General features: G+C 37.5%; 1 protein-coding gene across 1 annotated transcript in view; it reads right to left on the bottom strand.

Annotated features, from left to right (window-relative positions):
- Positions 1-18,165, bottom strand: part of ano2a (anoctamin 2a) — a 35,676-nt gene extending 17,511 nt beyond the window's left edge. Inside the window, exons 1-14 of the mRNA XM_039654485.2 lie at positions 17,952-18,165; positions 16,725-16,891; positions 14,591-14,896; positions 12,284-12,376; positions 8,803-8,954; positions 8,650-8,704; positions 6,908-6,959; positions 6,756-6,811; positions 6,593-6,640; positions 6,328-6,392; positions 5,540-5,674; positions 5,036-5,196; positions 4,829-4,911; positions 1,006-1,083 (exon numbers count right to left, since the gene is read on the bottom strand). Of these exons, the coding sequence (XP_039510419.2) occupies positions 1,006-1,083; positions 4,829-4,911; positions 5,036-5,196; positions 5,540-5,674; positions 6,328-6,392; positions 6,593-6,640; positions 6,756-6,811; positions 6,908-6,959; positions 8,650-8,704; positions 8,803-8,954; positions 12,284-12,376; positions 14,591-14,896; positions 16,725-16,891; positions 17,952-17,988 (1,488 nt within the window). The 5' untranslated portion in view covers positions 17,989-18,165. The remainder of the gene's footprint in view (positions 1-1,005; positions 1,084-4,828; positions 4,912-5,035; positions 5,197-5,539; positions 5,675-6,327; positions 6,393-6,592; positions 6,641-6,755; positions 6,812-6,907; positions 6,960-8,649; positions 8,705-8,802; positions 8,955-12,283; positions 12,377-14,590; positions 14,897-16,724; positions 16,892-17,951) is intronic.
- Positions 18,166-18,951: the final 786 nt, after the last annotated feature.

The following is an 18,951-nucleotide window of genomic DNA, read 5'->3' as shown; positions in this document are numbered from 1 at the left end:
TGCACCCAAGGTATTTGGAAGGACCATCATCTCTCATGGCATATGAATCGCGTGGAGATGTTGGCTGTATTCTTCGCCCTGAGGCACCTCCTTGTAGACCTCAGAGGCCATCTTGTTCTCATTAGGACAGACAATAGAGTATCGATGCAGCCGGAGTTCCCTTATGAAAGGCAACGTCTCGGGTTAATATTGTAACCCTCGCTCTCTGAGTAGCGAACGAGACACTACATCCCTCGGCCACACTTTTCGCACTCCTGAGAATGACTTACTTCGACCCTTTAAAAGTTGATGTGGCTATGTTACGATATCCTTTTATAGCTTTCGGATCACCGTCACATGCAACGTCACGAGTGACGAAAGACAAAGCACCAATTAAAATTGGAGGAGTTCCACTACAGACTTCAGGCGCATCATGGCGAAGGCATTCCCCAAAGCGCTGAATATCGAAGCAATGTCTTTTTCCCTACTCAGGGAACGAGGGTTACAATAGTAACCCGAGATGCTAGGTTTAGTGGTATAAGGTTAGGACAATGTTTCTGGACAGGAATGCTGTTCCAGCATTATCAAAATGTTAATCCAGGTACTCGCTTGGTAAAATTACGACAACCTACAATTATTTTATTTTATTTTAAAAATGTCCTAATTATTATAAAAACTCCAATAGGAATCCTGTATATTTTCTTCAGGATTTTGTCAAGAATCCTATTATTTGTTAAAAAAAAACGTTTTCAGTCATTTTTTATACACTAAATATTCGCATGATATAGGGAAATGTAATTTCCAAGCGTGAAAAAGTCTATTATTAAAATCTTAAAGACATGGAGAAATCATGAAAATTTGTTTTATCGTGAATATACATTTTTCTAGTTATACTTTTTGTTGGTACAATCTTTATAAAATTATTTATAAAAACACTTATTCATTTATCATCACAAACAACTTATGGGAAAATCATGGATCAATTAATCGGTCAAAATGTGTAAGAACCGTAATAGTGCAGTTTACCTCCTGCTTCTTCTTCTTTTTTGCCGCTTTCTCTTGTTTCTTAAGAAGAAAGTCTTCATATGCTGGTCGTATCTCATTCTGGGATTTAAACACACAAACATGTGTCAAGCTTTGTGATGGACTCCAATGTCAAAAAGCACCAAATCCTACATCAGTTCCTCAGACACGCATAAGCAAAACAGTCTCCATAGAAACAGGATTCACAAACACATGCACAAATAGAAATAATTATCTTGGTTCCGCATTAAATTACTTTCTTGTCTTGAGGCTTAAGACGCTGATATGGTGCAAAAAATGCAAGTTCATTAAAAAGCACATAACCCACAGGGCTTTTCTGGGTAATATGCAAACACACTGCTGTAGACTCAATCTGGTATATAGTTGTGTGTTCAAAACACAATGCTTAAGCTGATACTGTCACGGTGCGGGTTCAGGCAGAAGGACGGGCTGAGTCCAAAATCACGAATAACATTGATTTATTAAATAAATACAGACAGGAAGACGGGAATCACTCAGTAACATTAAACATTGACCGACAAACACCAACTGAAGGGGGGAGAACTAAATACACAGGGGAATCAGGACTAAATGAGGTGAACACAGGTGAAAATGATCATGACAGGACGAGGAACAGGTGGCTGATTGGGGAGTGAGTCCGGGAGAGGAACAAAAGGATCCGGGGAAGTGTGGTGCAGATGACGGGACAAAACAGGTGAGGACGACAGACTGTGACAGATACAGTATATTTATAATATAAAATGTGTTTAAGGTGACAGGTAGCATTTTCAACGCCACAAATAATTGTGACGTCGTGATTATCTGGCAAGTAAATTGTGGTCAGGATTATGGCATTGAGGTTAATGGTTTAAAATCACGGTAAAGGATTCGTTGGCGCACAGGTTACTACAAAGTTAATCCATTGTAAATCTCTCCTTCTCCAATAAAATCAAGGTTGCTTCATCAAACAGCTTCACCACAGACTCAGATGCAAAATTGATCCTCCCGCTGCACAGAAAATTGCAAATCGGAGATGGAGTGATGATGAGGATGGGGGAAGTGTGAGAGACGTGGTGATAAATATGGTGTGCAATTGAGCGTGTCGGGAACAATATAGAAACAGAGACAGAAAGAAAGAGAGCAAAAGACAGGTTTACCTCAGCCCTTTCCTATAGGTGAGCATCAAAGCAAAGAAGACATGGAGTCAGACACACATATTTACAGCAGTTAATATGCAGTGTAATTGAACTTCATTATCATTCACATTAGCATGATGCTCATGATCTTCATGGTGTCCTGTTGAGAGTACAGTCCTTCATCCACTCAGCTCAATGATTTAAGCAGAACACAATCTCATTAGTCACACATCAGTGGCGGCTAGTCTTTCAAAGAGGGGAAGCTCTTTTTTTTTAAATCGACTGTCAGGTGTGGGGATGGTAAAAAGAGCGAGGACTCAGGTGCAGAGTTGATGGGCTTTATTTTACTAATGAAATTAAAAATACAAAAAAAAACTACAAACCAGCACATGACGGAGAATAAATAGGGAGCAAAAATGGCAGGAAACGAGGGAGGACAGGTTGGGCAAAATAACTTATAATCAAAAAACAACACGCATGAACAGAGCTTACACAAAACCACACACAAACACGACAAGACAGAACGTTATGCACAAGAATTAGCCCATTAGCTCATACTGTGCGTTCACAACAGAAAACAAACACGCAGAGCATGCATGAATCCGCGATGAGACCGAGCTCGAAATCTCAAATAGCTTCCACGTCAGGGACTTTTTATTGAGCGAAATCGCTGTCAATCAAAAGGAGATGCAGTCCTCCAATCATCACGCAGACGCCTGGACTCCAGGCCAGCCCACTTCCCTATTCACCCCAGAGACGCTGAGTGTCCGTGGGCAGGACATAATCGCAGCATTTATCCAATGACCATAGTTTCGAAGCACTGAAAAAACTGTTCAATGCCGCGCTCATTGAAGTCAATAGACGCCAAGCTTTAACAGGGAAATGCCATAGGGAAATGCACTGTGATGGCTACGGGAATGTATGAGAAGGAGGTCGAGTCAGTCGACCTGCTTTATGTAGCTGATTCTAAACAAACTCGTCTTTAAGATGAACATATTCTAACGCATTTTTAGTCAATCCAATGTTAACACAATAGTACACGTTTGACCATTAATTTTTTGACTTTATAAGGGAAGCCTTGCAGGCTTAAAGAAATCGCCACTGTCACACATGTCCTATCACATACATAAACACACACCCTCTCCCAGTACACACGCACGATTCAAACTGAATCCGCTACCAGGTGAACAGTTCAGACCATCAAGAACAATGAAAGCTTGAATTTTCCTAAAGCTAAATGAAGCCCTGGACGGAATTGGCTATTATCTAGCATTATGTTTAACAAGGATTTATAGTTGCAGTTTATCGCAGTGAATAATTGTGCCAAAATATGATTTTATAACACAGTTAAGAGGTGATGCTTAGGGTTGGGTATCGAGAATCGAGTATCGATTGGAACCGGGACTAACTTTTCGTTTTTCCCGGAATCGTTCAAAAGTTAAAATTTCAATTCCTAGTTTCGATATTCACAGTCCGCCGAGCGGAAGAAGAAACCGCTGGACAACACCAACGAAGAGGCGTCTACCGGAAGTGTTTGCATAACCGCGCGAGTCGAACATGAGTAGCTTACGTCGGCGGTCCAAAGTGTTGCTTCACTTTTCTAAAAATTAACGAAATCTCGGCAAATTGCAAAATTTGTGACAAGTATTTGTGACAGAAGGAGTATTTCCTTCAGAAAGACCGTTGGTTAGCAAGGTTAGCTAAACTTTTTTGACCCTGCCTCTTAAAAGAATCAAAATCGAGAATCGTTAGGAACCGGAATCGAAACAAGGAATCGGAATCGGAATCAGAATCGTTCAAATTCAAACGATACCCAACCCTAGTGATGCTAGACATGGAATGAACCATGTTGCCTCAAGTGGCTAACTGGTTTTATAAAAATGCACTAGTTTTCAATAAATATTTTAAGACCCAATAGAATTCAATGTGCTTTTAGCACATGTGTGTTATCTTTGAGGATGATGTAATCTGTATGTTTATGATCCTCAATTCACGTTTAGCCAACTATAGAACCATTCAAAAGTTTGGGCTCAGTAAGATTTAATTTAAAAAATAAAAAAAAAGAATACTTTTATTCAGCAAGGTTGGATTAAATTGCTCAGAAATGACAGCAAAGACTTACAATGTTACAAAAAATAAAAACTGTTCTTTTGAACTTTCTATTGATCAAAGATGTATCATTTCCACTAAAACATTAAGCAACTGTTTACAAATACAATAATCAGAATAATCAGAAATGTTTCATGAGCATTAAATCCGCATATTAGAATGATTTCTGAAGGATCGTGTGACACTGAAGACGGATGCTGAAAATTCAGCTTTGTGTCACAGGAATAAATACAAAAATTAAGTGTATTCACAACAGTCATTGTAAATTGTAACATTATTACAAAATATTACCGTTTTTACTTTATTTTTCATCAAATAAATGCGGCCTTGGTGAGCATTAGAGACTTCGGTCAAAACATTTTTTAAAAATCAGCCCCAAACTTTTGAATGTGAGTGTCTTTCTCTTCTAGGAAATACTGACACATTGTGCACAAAACATTTTTGTACAGTCAAATAATCTCTAGAATGAGAATTCCCTCAATCCAAAAGTTTGATCATGGCTGTGACAAAGCCTATTGACAGCCAATTCTGTGGCTTTGATCATGTTTCTAGAATTCTAAAATGCTTTGGATTTTACTCACCTCATCATCTTCCATGCCGGTAAGATCCCAGCTGTGCTGTAGACATCGCTGTCTCCTTTTCCAGTGTTCTAGAAACACTGCCGCTAAACACACATACACAATTATCAATTCCTTTTTAAACCACCATTTTTCTTCTCAACATATTATAAATGTACACTACAGTAAACACAGTTTATCGTCAAATGTAAGCATTCATACAGCTCATACCCCAGAGTGACATAAAGATGGCAAAGCCCACGGTGGCGTGGTTATCAAACAGATAGCTGGCACGTGCAGTACTGCAGATACTGCTCAGCTGCCAGTAATCACACACACGATCACATAGAGGACACATGGTAAAATTGAGATGATCATCACACATCTCTTGACTGAAAGAGAGAGAGAGAAATGATTGATTATATAATAAAATTCACTAAAATACATGAACATCGATTTTCTAAGAAAGTGGTTCTCTTTTTAAAAAAAGAGAATTTCACGAATTTCAGAAAATGAAACATCCCCACAAGAAAAAAGGGTTCATAAAGCAAATAAATTATTCTAATTTAAATGTAAATATTTCAAAACACATATTTTAGAGTTAAGCTTGTTTATATTTCAATAGTAAGCCTCCACAAAGAAAAGGGCTTAATAGACACTCTAAATAAAATTTTGTCCGTTAAAAATGACAAAAGTCTATAAAAAGACATGATAGAGAAGCAAATATGTGTTTACCTGGGCACATTGGTGTCTACGGTCAGGCATCCGTAAAGGAATACTGCGACTCCTAAAGCTGATGCAGGAATCAGCAGCTGTGTGTACACTCCTAACCAGGCAAAATACAGGCCAATCTTCTCTCCAAAGTACTTCCTGTTTAATACATGTAAATGGGTTACAAAAAAGATAAACAACCACTGAACAGCAACACATAGAAACTGTTTTCAAAAAACGACTGGATGGAATGTGAACCTACAGAAAGTTTTACACATCCTCCGAAAACACTAATTTCTCAGTGTTTAATGTCTTGAATGGCATATTAATGGTAGTCAAAAAAAAAGAAAAGAAAGTATTTTAACATTAAAACAATCTTTTAAGTAGGCATTTTGGGATAGGCAATGGGATTTAATTTCAGGAGTTATATCACCTTAAAATCTTAAAGGACAAGTTTGGTATTTTACACTTAAAGCCCTGTTTTAAGATAGTTGAAATAGAATGGTTAAGATTGAAATTTGGACACATGGTGCTGTCCCCCCTCCCCCTCCACAATGATGTCTATTTCATCAGAAACAATCTTAAAAAGGGCTTTGATTGTAAAATACCGAACTTGTCCTTTAAAATACACTGAAAAGTGACACATCTCTCCTTAACAAGCCATATGCTTTGAGGTAGAACTATTTATAGCAGTCTGCAAATATACAAACATAAGCCAGTTCTCGTAAAAGAAAACCAGTCAATAACCATCTGTGATCTGAATAAAATCTTTCACAGAACCAGATGTTAGTCAAGTATATAATTTCTGATACCTGATAAGGTCCATTGGCTGATATTTGTAGAAAGCCCCATAATTGGCCCATTCCTCATGCAACATCTGCAATACACACAAATATCACACTGTTGTTTTAACTGTTCAGCTTTTGTATTACAAAACCAAATATCCTTTGCATTTTCTTAGACAGACACACATACACACATCTTACGAGAATAAGCAGATTGATAAAACTATCATCCAAAACAAAGCTTATAAATGCGACACACAGCCATCCATTTAGAGTAGGCTGCAGGTCTCACCTGTCTGTCGTTGCGATGCTCTCTATCTTCTGAACTGTCAAAGTCTCCCTGCAGCAATGACAACACACACAGAGCTCTACCCAAACCTCATCACGCATATACACTGAAATAACAGACAATTACATATCAGCTTCACCCAAACTAGGTAAAATGCAACACTTACATCATGTAGAGGGAAGGCAGAATCATAAACCCCTTTGGCTAGCAAAGACGTAATGCCTAAGACAGAATGAGAGAGAATTTGACTATCTGTAGTAAAACATATTTAATGAAACATGAAACTAAATGTCAGCACTTGGGTCTCCAGGAACATACCCATTGTTTGACAGGTCTGTGAGCAGGCTGTGCGCCTCAGAATTTCATAAACCTGCGAGAGAGAGAATGGACAACACAAAATACACCATCGTTCAAAATTCAGGTCTGTAAGAAGTTTTAATATTCTTTTAAAAAGGTCTCTTCTTCTCATCAAGGCTGCACTTATTTGATCAAAATACAGTAAAAACAGTAATATTGTGAAATATTGGCATAATAGTGGTAGGAACCTTGGGCACATATACATTTACATCCAGTCATTTAGCAGACGCTTTTATCCAAAGCGACTTACAACTGAGGTCTACACCAAGGGAGCCATCGTGAAGAGGCCAAAACAACGCAAGAAGTGCTCAAATTACAAAGTTCAGACATTGCTCGGAGTAGCATAAGCCAGATAAGTGAGGATTTAAAGGAAAAGGAAAGGTTTTTTTATGTTACAGTAAGTGCTCATGGATTCTCTGCTTAGAGCTCCTACTTCTGCCAAAGACTCGGTCAGGCCAGGAGACTCAAGCGGAGCGCTGGAAGGGCCAGCAGCCATGGCGTTTTGGTAGATATCCCCATTCGTCAGAATCACTTCAGTCTCACATTGTAGTGATCTGACAAAGGGGAACGTCTCGATTATGTATGGTAACCCTCGTTTCCTCGAAGTAGATAGGCTCTTGCAAGTGATCTTCATTCGTCAGAAACACTTTTGACTCACGTCTCAGTTCCCTCCTCGGGGGAACAAGGGTTAACATACGTAACCAAGACGTTTTCTATTTTAATATAAATGTAATTTATTCCTCTGATGACATGATTCTTCAGATCATTCTAATATTCTGCTCAAGAAACAGATATTTAAAATGGTTGTGCTTAATATATTTTTCAAATCTTTGACACATTTGTTTTCAGGATTCTTTGAATATAAAGTTCAAAAGAGCAGCATTTATTGAAACTGGAAAACTTTTGTAATATTATAAATGTCTTCACTGTCATTTTTGATCAATATAATGCATCCTTGTTGAACAGAAGTATATATATTTTTTACGTGACACCAAACTTTTGAACGAAAGTGCTCATTAAAATCTTACAAAGAATTGTAAACATACATTAATGCAATAGTTAACCCAGAAAATTAAAGTCCAATTTTGACCTATCATGGCTACTCTATTAATATAAAGAATGTGAATATAAAGCACGAATCTCTCTGCTCGCACGCAAATCTCTGCAGAGAGATTCACGTGCGAGCAGAGAGATTTGTGGTCGCGCATCACATTAATGTACTTTCGCACTACAATAATGCGCTCTCGACATTTGACAGGAAAATAACGCCATAAATATTCTGTTAATTTCTTAAGTCTTAACTGGTTAATTCACATTCTTTATATTAATAGAGTAGCCATGATGCGCTCTCGACATTTGACAGGAAAATAACGCCATAAATAATATTCGGATTCGTTCTCTCATGTGAGTCCATGAGAAAATGTCTAATTCATGAACAAATTCAGTAAATCAGCTCACAAAACTGGTCTGAATGATTAATTGAGTTTACTGATTTTCACAAAGTTTTGTCTACTATATGATAAAAAAGACAATTTCTATAGTTTTATGATACTTTTATGGTTCTTTTTTGTCATTTTTGAAGCTTAAAAGCTCCATTCCCCAATTCTTGCAACTGTACTGGAGAAAAATTGATTAATTCAAAATGTCTCCCTTTGTGTGTTTGGAATGGCACGATGGTGAGCATTTTTGCATTTGATACTCACAATTCGACCTCGGACTGCATTGCTGAACAAACTGTTTTTTGACTTTATTTCAAATCTGCAAAATAAAAGGAAAACAATTAGGCCAATGTGTGGGGTTGCTATTGTAAATGCGCTTTTATGATAGTCTGGCTGTCTGCAAGTGCTGGCACTCACAGATGTAGCTTGTCTCTGCTGAACGGCTGGGATAGGACACGTGTGCGCGGGTCCTGGGGCTCTGGTACACCCGGCTGGAACGGCTGATTGATCTTCGCCCAAAATGAGCTTATTACGCCCATGAGCCCCGTCTTCTCTTTCAGCTGATACGTCTGGAAAAACAAGTATAAGAGAACTGAAATGGAAGAGAAATTAATCCATTTATATCTAGAGCTAAAGACAGACGAGACACACTGAGAGTTGAGACCAGGGTCAGATGACAAGACACCACAAGTGTAGAGTGGGAATATCTGCTTTTGAAGCCAAACAGAAGCACATGCAAGATATGGGTCCATATGTTTCAACAGCTAATCCACCATTATCAGATTATATCATTCAATACAACTCACAACCTCAAAGGACAAATCAGTCTTTCAGGATGAAAGCCAAATCTAAATGTATGGGGAAACAACTCTAACAATCGCCTTAGTATGCGACCTATATGACAAATGTCCCTTGCAGGAATTTGAAAACATTTTACAAGTAATCGGCTTGTTGACCATATAATCAGATCTAATATTTTTTTTCTCTGCAGTGTTCAGACCTTAAGAATTGACTTTTGGCATTAGACCGGGCTAACCCGGAGCACCTTCAAAGATGATCACAGAGCCAAAGCTCTTAACCTGAAAAAACATGACACTCTTGGGCTGTGCCAGTGTTTATAGTTGAGGTGACTGTAGAGTTAAGTCAAGTCATCCTCATTTATATAGCGCTTTTAACAATGTAATGTATTGATTGTTTCAAAGCAGCTTTACAGAGATAAACTTCATATAATATGAGGTATCAGAGATTGGTTTGGTTTTACAGCGGTTCTTGAATAATGTTATTTTCAGCTAAAGTTAGTTTTGATTGATTCACTTCCGTTGAAATGATCATTTGTTATTAAACTGGGGCCACTAAGTTGACACCGTTCTCTCTAAACAGACTTTAAAAGCGAACCTGTGATAAACGCTGATGTGGGAATATCTGAACACATGTGCATTAAGAATTGACACACAGGTTTGACATGCTCACTGGGTGTACTCACTTTTGTTGCCAGCTATTTTGACAACAATAATGGCTGTATGTTGAGTTATTTTCAGAAGACAGTAAATATATACTGTTATTCAAGCAGCACATTGACTACCCTAAAATATATCCAAGTTTCATTTCTATAGTATTGTCCCTTGAGAAGATACTAAAATGTTTGCTGAAATGTGAGGGGTGTACTCACTTTTGTGAGATACTGAATGTATAAGGTTTTGGTTCAGATTTGGTTTACGTTCTGTTTGGTGTACGTTGTTTATGTTCACAAATGCAATGTGAAACATTCTGACACTGGAAGTGACCAAGCACTGCAGCATGACAGCTTGAATCTGTCAGAACAACAGGCAGATCAGCAGTTAGCTAGTAGTGAGATTGCAGCAACAGTATAATGGTAAAATTTCAATATTTTTTTCAATATATTGGTTCAAATGAACACTGCATATACATTAAAATAGCACAATAATTTTACATTCATAATTAGAAACAAAAGATGATTGAAATTTGCCAGTGGAGGCATCATGAACTGACAAAATCTCAGAAGTTAATTAGCTCACCAAGGTTGCATTTATTTGATCAAAATTACAGTAAAAACACCAATATTGTGAAACATTACGATTGTAAAAAAAACTGCATTCAAAATTATATATAAAACATTTTTAATTCCTTAGGTGGCAAAGCTGAATTTTCAGCATCATTACTGACATTCTAGTATGCTAATTTGTTGCTAAACACACATTATCAGTTTTGAAATGGTTGTGCTGATTAATATTTTTGTGCAAATTATGACAGCTTTTTTTCAAGATTCTTTGAGGAATGGAAAGTTTAAAAGAACAGAATTTAAAGGGGCTATATGTGACTTTTCTTCTAAAATGAATCTTTTTTTATTGCCTATGTGTGAAGGGGTTGTAATCACACATTAAAATGATCCACTTGTTGGGTTTTGCTATTACCTCTGAATGCCACTATTCCTATTTCTATGTGAAGTGTCCGGGTCGGATTTTCTGCGAAAGCCATTGGATGTGACGAGCATGCGCGCTTCCGAACCTCTCTCCTTTTTATATACAGTCTATGCGATGGCACTCTAGCGAACGACATGAGTCTGATAACACAAAAAAAAACTCCAACACAAACTCAACATAAATATAAAAAACAAAAGTATCTGCTGAACTTCGTCAGGCCAAACGTGAATCGGATCGACTTAGGAGGAAAACACGGATCAACATCGGCAGAGCGTTTGAATTATGGAGGCCTCTGCTATTTTTATTGTGATAAATTACAAGTTTTCAGATATGCTGAAATAAATAATGGTAAACTGTAATGAAATAGCAAGGTAAACTACAACATATATGAGACATGAAATGAATAAAAAGACCAAAAGACTGTCCCAGGGTAACAAAAAGTAGGTGCTTTAGGATGTAAATTTTGTTTTATGTACTAACTTAGATGTACTGTCTAAAGCCACTCATCCCACTACTATCATATTGAAATTGTTCAGTCTTGTTCACTAACAGTTTTCATTATCATATTATACATTCACCTATGTTGACATTGCTGAATGTGAAAGATACACGAATAGTAAGTGAAATGCTTTATGCTAGATAGCACCACAAATGTACCGTTATCATGGTAGGAGCATGGAGCATTAGTTCAACGTCAAGCTAATAATAATAGTAATAATAATAGTCTATTATTGTAACGTTGCAGTGGGAGTTCACATGAGTTTCCAGCATGTTGTGTGATACTTTCTCAGGTGTGTTGAAAGTCTCAGTGTGGCCGGCGTGTACCATGAGTGCTCGCTCTTGTGTTCGAGCACGCGAAAGAGCGCTCTTGTAAAAATTGGTTGCAATCTGAAACATCACCGATAGAGGTCACCAAAAAATACATATAGCACCTTTAACAAATATTATACATTTTTCTCAATTTAATTCTTCTTGCTGAATAAAGGTTTTTAAAAAAACGTACTGATCCCAAACTTTGAAACACTCATGTAATTTGTCTACAATTGATTGGGAAAATAAAGAGCCTAGAATAGCTTTGCAGTGTGACAAAAATAGGATCTGTCCTGTCAACTGATGGGCCGGTGACTACCAGTGTAGACAGATTTGTATAAGTTGAATATAAAGATCAATAAACTAGTAAAGGTTGTGGTTTTAATTTACCAGAGAACACATATAAGTTACATTGGATAAAAGGTTCTGTCAAATGCATGCATGTAAATTGTGTATCGATACATGTTTTCTGTGGTCCTGTTTGAGAGACAGATCAGACTCAAACTTAGGTCCCTGAAGGTGTCATAAAAATTATAATTGTCACAAATTTTACATTACCCATGGCATCACAACTTTATACTTTATTCTCAAATACAGCTTTTTCATGTGTTTTTTTTTTCACTTTAGAATGTTTTATAGAGACTCACCTTTTTAGTGGGCACTCTGATCTTAAGAAGTTCTGCCTCACGACTAAGTACAGACCAGGGAACATGAAGACGAGTAAATCGGACCGTCCTCATCTTGAAAGAAAACGAAAACAGAAATGGCATATGTTTAAAGAGTAAAGCACCATTGACTATACAATTCATGTCATTTTGGTTTGCAAGATGCAACTGAAAATTTAGTTCAAGATAAGGTGATTTGGCAGTCTTAATTAACACAAGCAGGGGTGCAAACACACAGTCACACACACTATAAGAAGCAGCTGTTGTTAAAATGGTCTTATTCAGCGTGGATGAGTGACACAGACACACGCACACACAGACAGACACATCAAACACAAACACCTCTGGCAATGAGGATCAACCATAATCTGCCTTTGGGATGGAGACAGCGGCACTCAAATTTAATCCACATACACACAACACAACTGATCTACCACATCACACCACCAACAATCAAACATACACCCACGTCACAGCTTTCACTCAGGATTTCGCTCTCATCAATCAATCGTTATGCTAAAATGAACCCTGGTGAAAATATTAGTTCTTTACAGACATGAAACACAGAATATGCCTTTGCAGCTTAAAATATATAATAGTTATTTAAGCAATAAGCAACATACAAAAATCATCTGCAACTATATGCACTTGTATGGAATTATTTGTTGTTTTGAATTTAATTTAGGCAAATGATTTTCATTGTATTATTTATTATTATCATGGAAATAAGAACAAAAATAATAATGGTCCTAGAATGGGCTTTATTTTCTTTATGCAATATATATATACTGACATTTCTTCCTAAAAATTCACCCATAAAGCATGTAGTGTGTTTTTAAGGTGTACTCAAACCTGCATAATAATAAAAAGATTTGGATTCAGGAGGGCATTTCCTTAGTATAAGCTAGTTTTGTGGGAAAAAAAGCTGCATGAGTCAACCAATCTACTCCTATTTAGAAATACTAAGCTCTCCCTGCTTCAACTCGGGAAAATCCATGACGCAGGGGGAACCAATCATCACTTTTGACAACCACATTTGTGTCTTTTGCAAATATCTTGCCTGGGGGCTACTGCTGCATTGCTTCAGGAAAGCAAAAAAAAAAAAAAGCGTTTTTGGCAGCTGTTAACTAGTATTAGAATATGCTGCCTTGCTTGAAAATGACTACTAGATCCCCCTCAAAACAAGATAGACTTTTCTAAGTGTGGGAGGGTTTGGGGTTTTCTAAACTGGGTCTCCACTTCTTAAGTTCCAAGGTCACCTTGGGAATCTTTTGATTGTGCTCATTCTGTTAGTATTGCATTCAAAGCTGAGCTCACCCCTAATTATTCATGGCTCAACACATGAGATGATATATTAATATGTTTGCCAAGAAACTGATATAGATAAATGCATGGCCAGACAAGAATATACATAGGCTATAAATGGATTTCTAAATGATAATTAGATCCCACTAGCGAAATTACATAAACTACCGTTCAAAAGTTTAGGATCAGCATTTTTTTTTTCAATTAGAAATTAATGAAATTAAGAAAAAAAGGACACATTTAATTGATCCAAAGTGACAGTAACGACATTCAAAATGTTAAGACATTCATAATTCATCATTTCTATTACAAAGAAATGCTGTTCTTTTGAAATCCAATGGGCTCTATGCACAGCGGTATTTCCGGTGAAGGTCTAAGGATGCTCGATAACTTCCGATAAATTTATATTGAATTGTATACTCTATGGTTATACTAAAGAAACGTTAGTCACAAAAACAGACAAAACAGACACCTCTCGTTGTGTTTATGCTTCTTTTTAAAATTATATTAAATAAACATAACTGTATATAAAATTACATCTAAACATATGAACGTTTCGTTTCAAAGACAGGAGGACAGTAAATATTGGAGACTCTGCCATAATCCCGTTTTCCTCGGTTTTCCTACGCTTTAATCTCCCTAGCCGGAAACTGAAGAGCATCCTTGCGTCAAATGCGGAACTTATGCGTGCATATAGCCTATTAGCATTTTAAAACTATTTCTGACTGTTCATGTGACTGAATAAATTATCACAGGAATAAATTGCATTCTTAAATATATGGTTGTTTAAATTTAATTTTATTTGTAACAATATTTCACAATATTACTGTTTGCTGTATTTGATCTATGCTCCATATGTATCTAGTGAGATCATATGTCAAAAATGTAGCATATACTACAGTATAGTTTTAAATGTTGCATTACGCATAAATATAGTAGACATGATGCTGGTATTTCTTTCTTAACATAACCATACAGACAAACCTCTTTGTCATGTTCAATCTCCAAGCCTTCCTCCTGAAGTCCTCTTTCAAATTCCTCCCTGATTTTATCATTTAGTCCATCGGCGGGTTCTGTCCCAAGCCCCTCCTCCAGCACCACCTCCGAAATATCACCCTTCGTACTCTTGCGCGAAGGGGTGGGGCTTTGAGACGGCATGTTACCGTTAGAAACAACAGAGAGGCGGTGTTGGAGCTGACGTCTCTTGCAGTGATATACAAGAACGTAGTCCACTCTCCTGTGACCATCTGCAAAACACAGCCCTCCACCTGGACCAGGGCCTGGCTCCACCTGAAAACACACAACAGCATCTCAGTGACATCTAGACACATCTGCCTAGCTCTACAGAGCATAAACGGATTCTTGGAGAACTCTTAAAGCTGCATAGTGTATAGTTGGCAGTTTCAGCTAAAAACTGAGGATCTGGGTCATCCACTGATTGGCTGGCAGTTCAAAGCAGTTGGATGTTTCGTGTCATCCTCACGTTTGATTAAAATTCTGCTTTTGAGGAAGAACTTAACTAGGATGGCCCCTGCATGAATAAGTGCGTCAGCTGAAATTGCCAATTGTGGTTTTCATAATGTTCTCCCCAGAAATTTTATGTTCAAAAATCAAAGATATTATATTTTCCCCAAAGTGAAAAGGAAAAACGTCTATTTTCAAAAGCTTTTGAGTTTTGTTTTTACATTGTGTGATTGACTTGCAACCCCCCCCCCCCCCCCCTCCCCATGCCAAAGTTTAGTGTATACATGTATAAATATTACATTTATGCAGACCAGATTTTTAAATTTTAATGATAAAAACAATATATATTATTAAATAGTCTTTATGCATATTTTAATTTAACAGTTTTCAGTTTAAGGTTGTAATATTTACCAGTGTTTGTGGGAGCAATTTTTATCCAAAAGAGCTTTATAATAATCAGAGTTTATTGGAATATGAATGTTGTGATAGAACTAATTTATAGGCTAACAGCTTGCCAAATCTGCTGGCAATATTAAACTGATTTCAATTAGCAGATGTTTTGTATTCAATGTGATACAATGAAAACACATTGCAAATGAAGCATGTTGAGATCTTGAGAAGTGCTTTCCCATTATTTACTCACTCTCAAGCCATCCTATGACTTTCTTCTTTCAGCCAAATACAATCGGTGAATGGTACCATTTATTTGAAGCCTAAAAAAGTGCATCCATCCATCCTAAAAGTAATCCATATGGCTCCAGGGGGTTAATAAAGGCCTTCTGAAGCAAAGCAATGCACTTTTGTATTAGAAATATCCATATTTACAACTATAAATTGTAATCACTGGCTTTCAGTAACGATGGAAGAGTGACCACTGACCCGAAGCATGACGTATTGACGAACGTGGAAGCGCAGAGGATACAGCAAAACAAAACACCGGACAAGAATTAGACGTCTAAAATGAGAATTTTTAAAAGGAAATGTCAGAGGATTTCTATATAAGAGAAGAAGAGCTTGAGTTTGTTGCCAAGTCCTTTTTGTTTGAACAGGTGTCTACTCTCATCTAAGCTAACTCTAGTCCTACATCCTATGTCATGTATTGAGTCAGAGGTCACTCTTTCGCTGGAACTTAACTCTCTCTTGAACGTGGATGTGGACGGCTTTAACCGGAAGCTAGTGATTGCAGTTTATGAAGTTATAATTATGGATATTTTTCTTTCACTTCAGAAGGCCTTTATTAACCCCTGGAGCCATATACTTTAGATCACTTTTATGATGGATGGATTCGCTTACTTGGCCTTCAAAAAAATGGTACCATTCACTTTCATTATAAAACTAAGAAGAGCCAGGATATTTTTAAATATACTCTGATTGTGTTTGGCTGAAAGAAGAAGGTCATATACACAAACGATAACTTGGAGGTGAGGAAATTAGGTTATAATTTTCATTGTTGGTTGAACTAACCCTCAATTGACCCCTGGGAGGCCGCGAAGGTACTACATGGGGTCTATTATGTATATGTAATGTGACTATTTTAATGAACATTGACTAATGATCTAACCAAAACCATAATAATAAAAGAGATTAATGCCTGTCCATGATAATAAACAACATTTCATGATAATTCCTACATTAGACAACAGAGTCCACGCACCGTGTCCTCAGCAACGTCATTGGTATCATGCCCGCTGCTTGCCATGCCCTGCTGGCCCAGTTCAGAGATATCTCGGGCAAGACAGCGGAGTTTCTCGCTCTGCATTGAAGAGGGCTCACTTCTCATGGCAGAAACACGCATGCGCTCGGGAGCCCCGTTCCAATTTTCTGTTAGAGAAATGCATTTTCACAAGTTAGGTTTTAATGTCTATTAATATTGCTAAATTGCTAAAATTGGTGTATATTGCGATTTTAAATCTTTTCTTTAGCTATTTGCTTTGACAATATTGCATGCAAAACAATCATGCCAATAAATAGCTTGAAAAAACTTGAGCTTGAGAGAGAGAGAGAGAGAGAGAGAGAGAGAGAGAGAGAGAGAGAGAGAGAGAGAGAGAGCATCTACTTAAAAGTAGATACGAAAACCATTTCAGCACCAAGGACAGCGAAATAATGGAAGGCTGTGCGTCAATGCTCAAAACCTGTACACATGACTCTAATGGCCCACATATACCTCTATTCTTTTCAACTTGACTAAAGCAGCACTTAAATATGCATAATGCCTCCAGGTAAACAAACACAGGGATTCATGACTCTTAAGAGAAAGCTTAAGCCTTAAGGACATTTACACTCTCTGAACAAACCATGCATCACATCACTGTTTATGTTGTGCCTTTACTTATCAAATAACAATTTCCATTCTGTCGTCAAAGTGGAAATAGAAAAAGAAAGAAAAACAAACAAATCAAAGTGCATTTGGTTTCTTAAACACATGGCGTCAGTGGCGCTTGAAATAGCTCCAGCTTATTGCCCCAGCTAATTATACAAACCCCTTTCGACACACTGAACCCTCTCTTTATTTTCTAAAGCAAAGGGATTAATTCTAACACTATTCGTGACATTAAAGAGTGGTAAAGTGTGACAGCCAGTCTGAAAGGGCAAATAATGGCGCGCGCCTTTCACTGCAATTAACATGAACGAGCAGTTTGGTGCCCCTCAAATGTTCAGTTTTCATCAGATCATACAAACTGACTACATGTTTTATTAAACGAAATAACAAGCATTCATCTGCCACAGTTAAATATAAAGCGATAATGAAACTAGCCAATTTGTCGAAGAGACAATTTCATAAATCTGCTGGAAAAACATTTTCGCTTTGACTCAGAGAAAACAATGCGCGCGCCCGGTGCGCACAAACAACATCAACCGGAGTGCCAGGGCTAGTACTCACCCGTGGCAGAGGGCGACCTGTTCAGTGCCATGTTCATGTTCCCGGTGAGATGGTGGACAATCCCCTCGCGGCCCCGCGCAGCTTAACGCGCTCGTGCTGCTGCCGTTAATACCGTGGAGCGCTCGAGACGCTCAAACTTCCAGCGAGAGTCGGACACAGTGCGCGTGCACCGGGAGAAATATTGGTGACAGCCGACACTCCCCCCTCCCCCTCATACACACACTCTGTAACTCTTAAACACAAACTCTAAAAGCATGAATGCAAATCCAATTATATGCAAAAAAAAAAAACAAAAAAAAAAACAAAAAAAAAAAAACACCGATATATGCCCCAACATGTAGCCTAAATATAGCTATATGAACAACAATTAAATAAGAAATAAAATAATATTTCACCGAATTACAGTTATGATACCTCATGTTCCAAAGCTTGTAACTTTCTCAAATTAAAAACAAATGGGATGCTCATACACTTAAACATAATGGGCTATGTGCACGGCGTTATTTAAGGATTAAGGATGCTCGATAACTTCCGCCGATCGTAGAGTCCAATGCAATACCGAGAATTTATATTGAATTTTATACTCCATGGTTATACTAATGAAACGTTAGTCACACAGACACCCCTCGTTGTGTTTATGCTTCTTTTTAAAATTATATTAAATAAACATAACTATATATAAAATTACATCTAAAAGTATGTACGTTTCGTTTCAAAGACGGGAGGACAAAAATATTGGAGACTCTGCCATAATCCCGTTTTCTCCGGTTTTCCTCCGCTTTAATCTACACAACCGGAAATGGACGAGCATCCTTACGTCAAATGCGGAACTTATGCGTGCATTGATAACGTTAGATCCGTTAAGATTTGTTCTGAGACAATATGAAAGCGACAAGTGAGGGAATCTTTCACAATTGATTTGACCAAGTTTCGAGTTCTTTACAATAGGCCTACTACTCCAGAATGAGCGTTTTTTTCCTCACAGTTCAGCAGAATCGTT

Source organism: Pimephales promelas, chromosome 10, assembly GCF_988280905.1.
Source record: "Pimephales promelas chromosome 10, fPimPro1.hap1.1, whole genome shotgun sequence".
Lineage (NCBI taxonomy): Eukaryota > Metazoa > Chordata > Actinopteri > Cypriniformes > Leuciscidae > Pimephales > Pimephales promelas.
The sequence above is the reverse complement of the archived record's forward strand: the minus strand, read 5'-3'. Positions and strand labels throughout refer to the sequence as shown.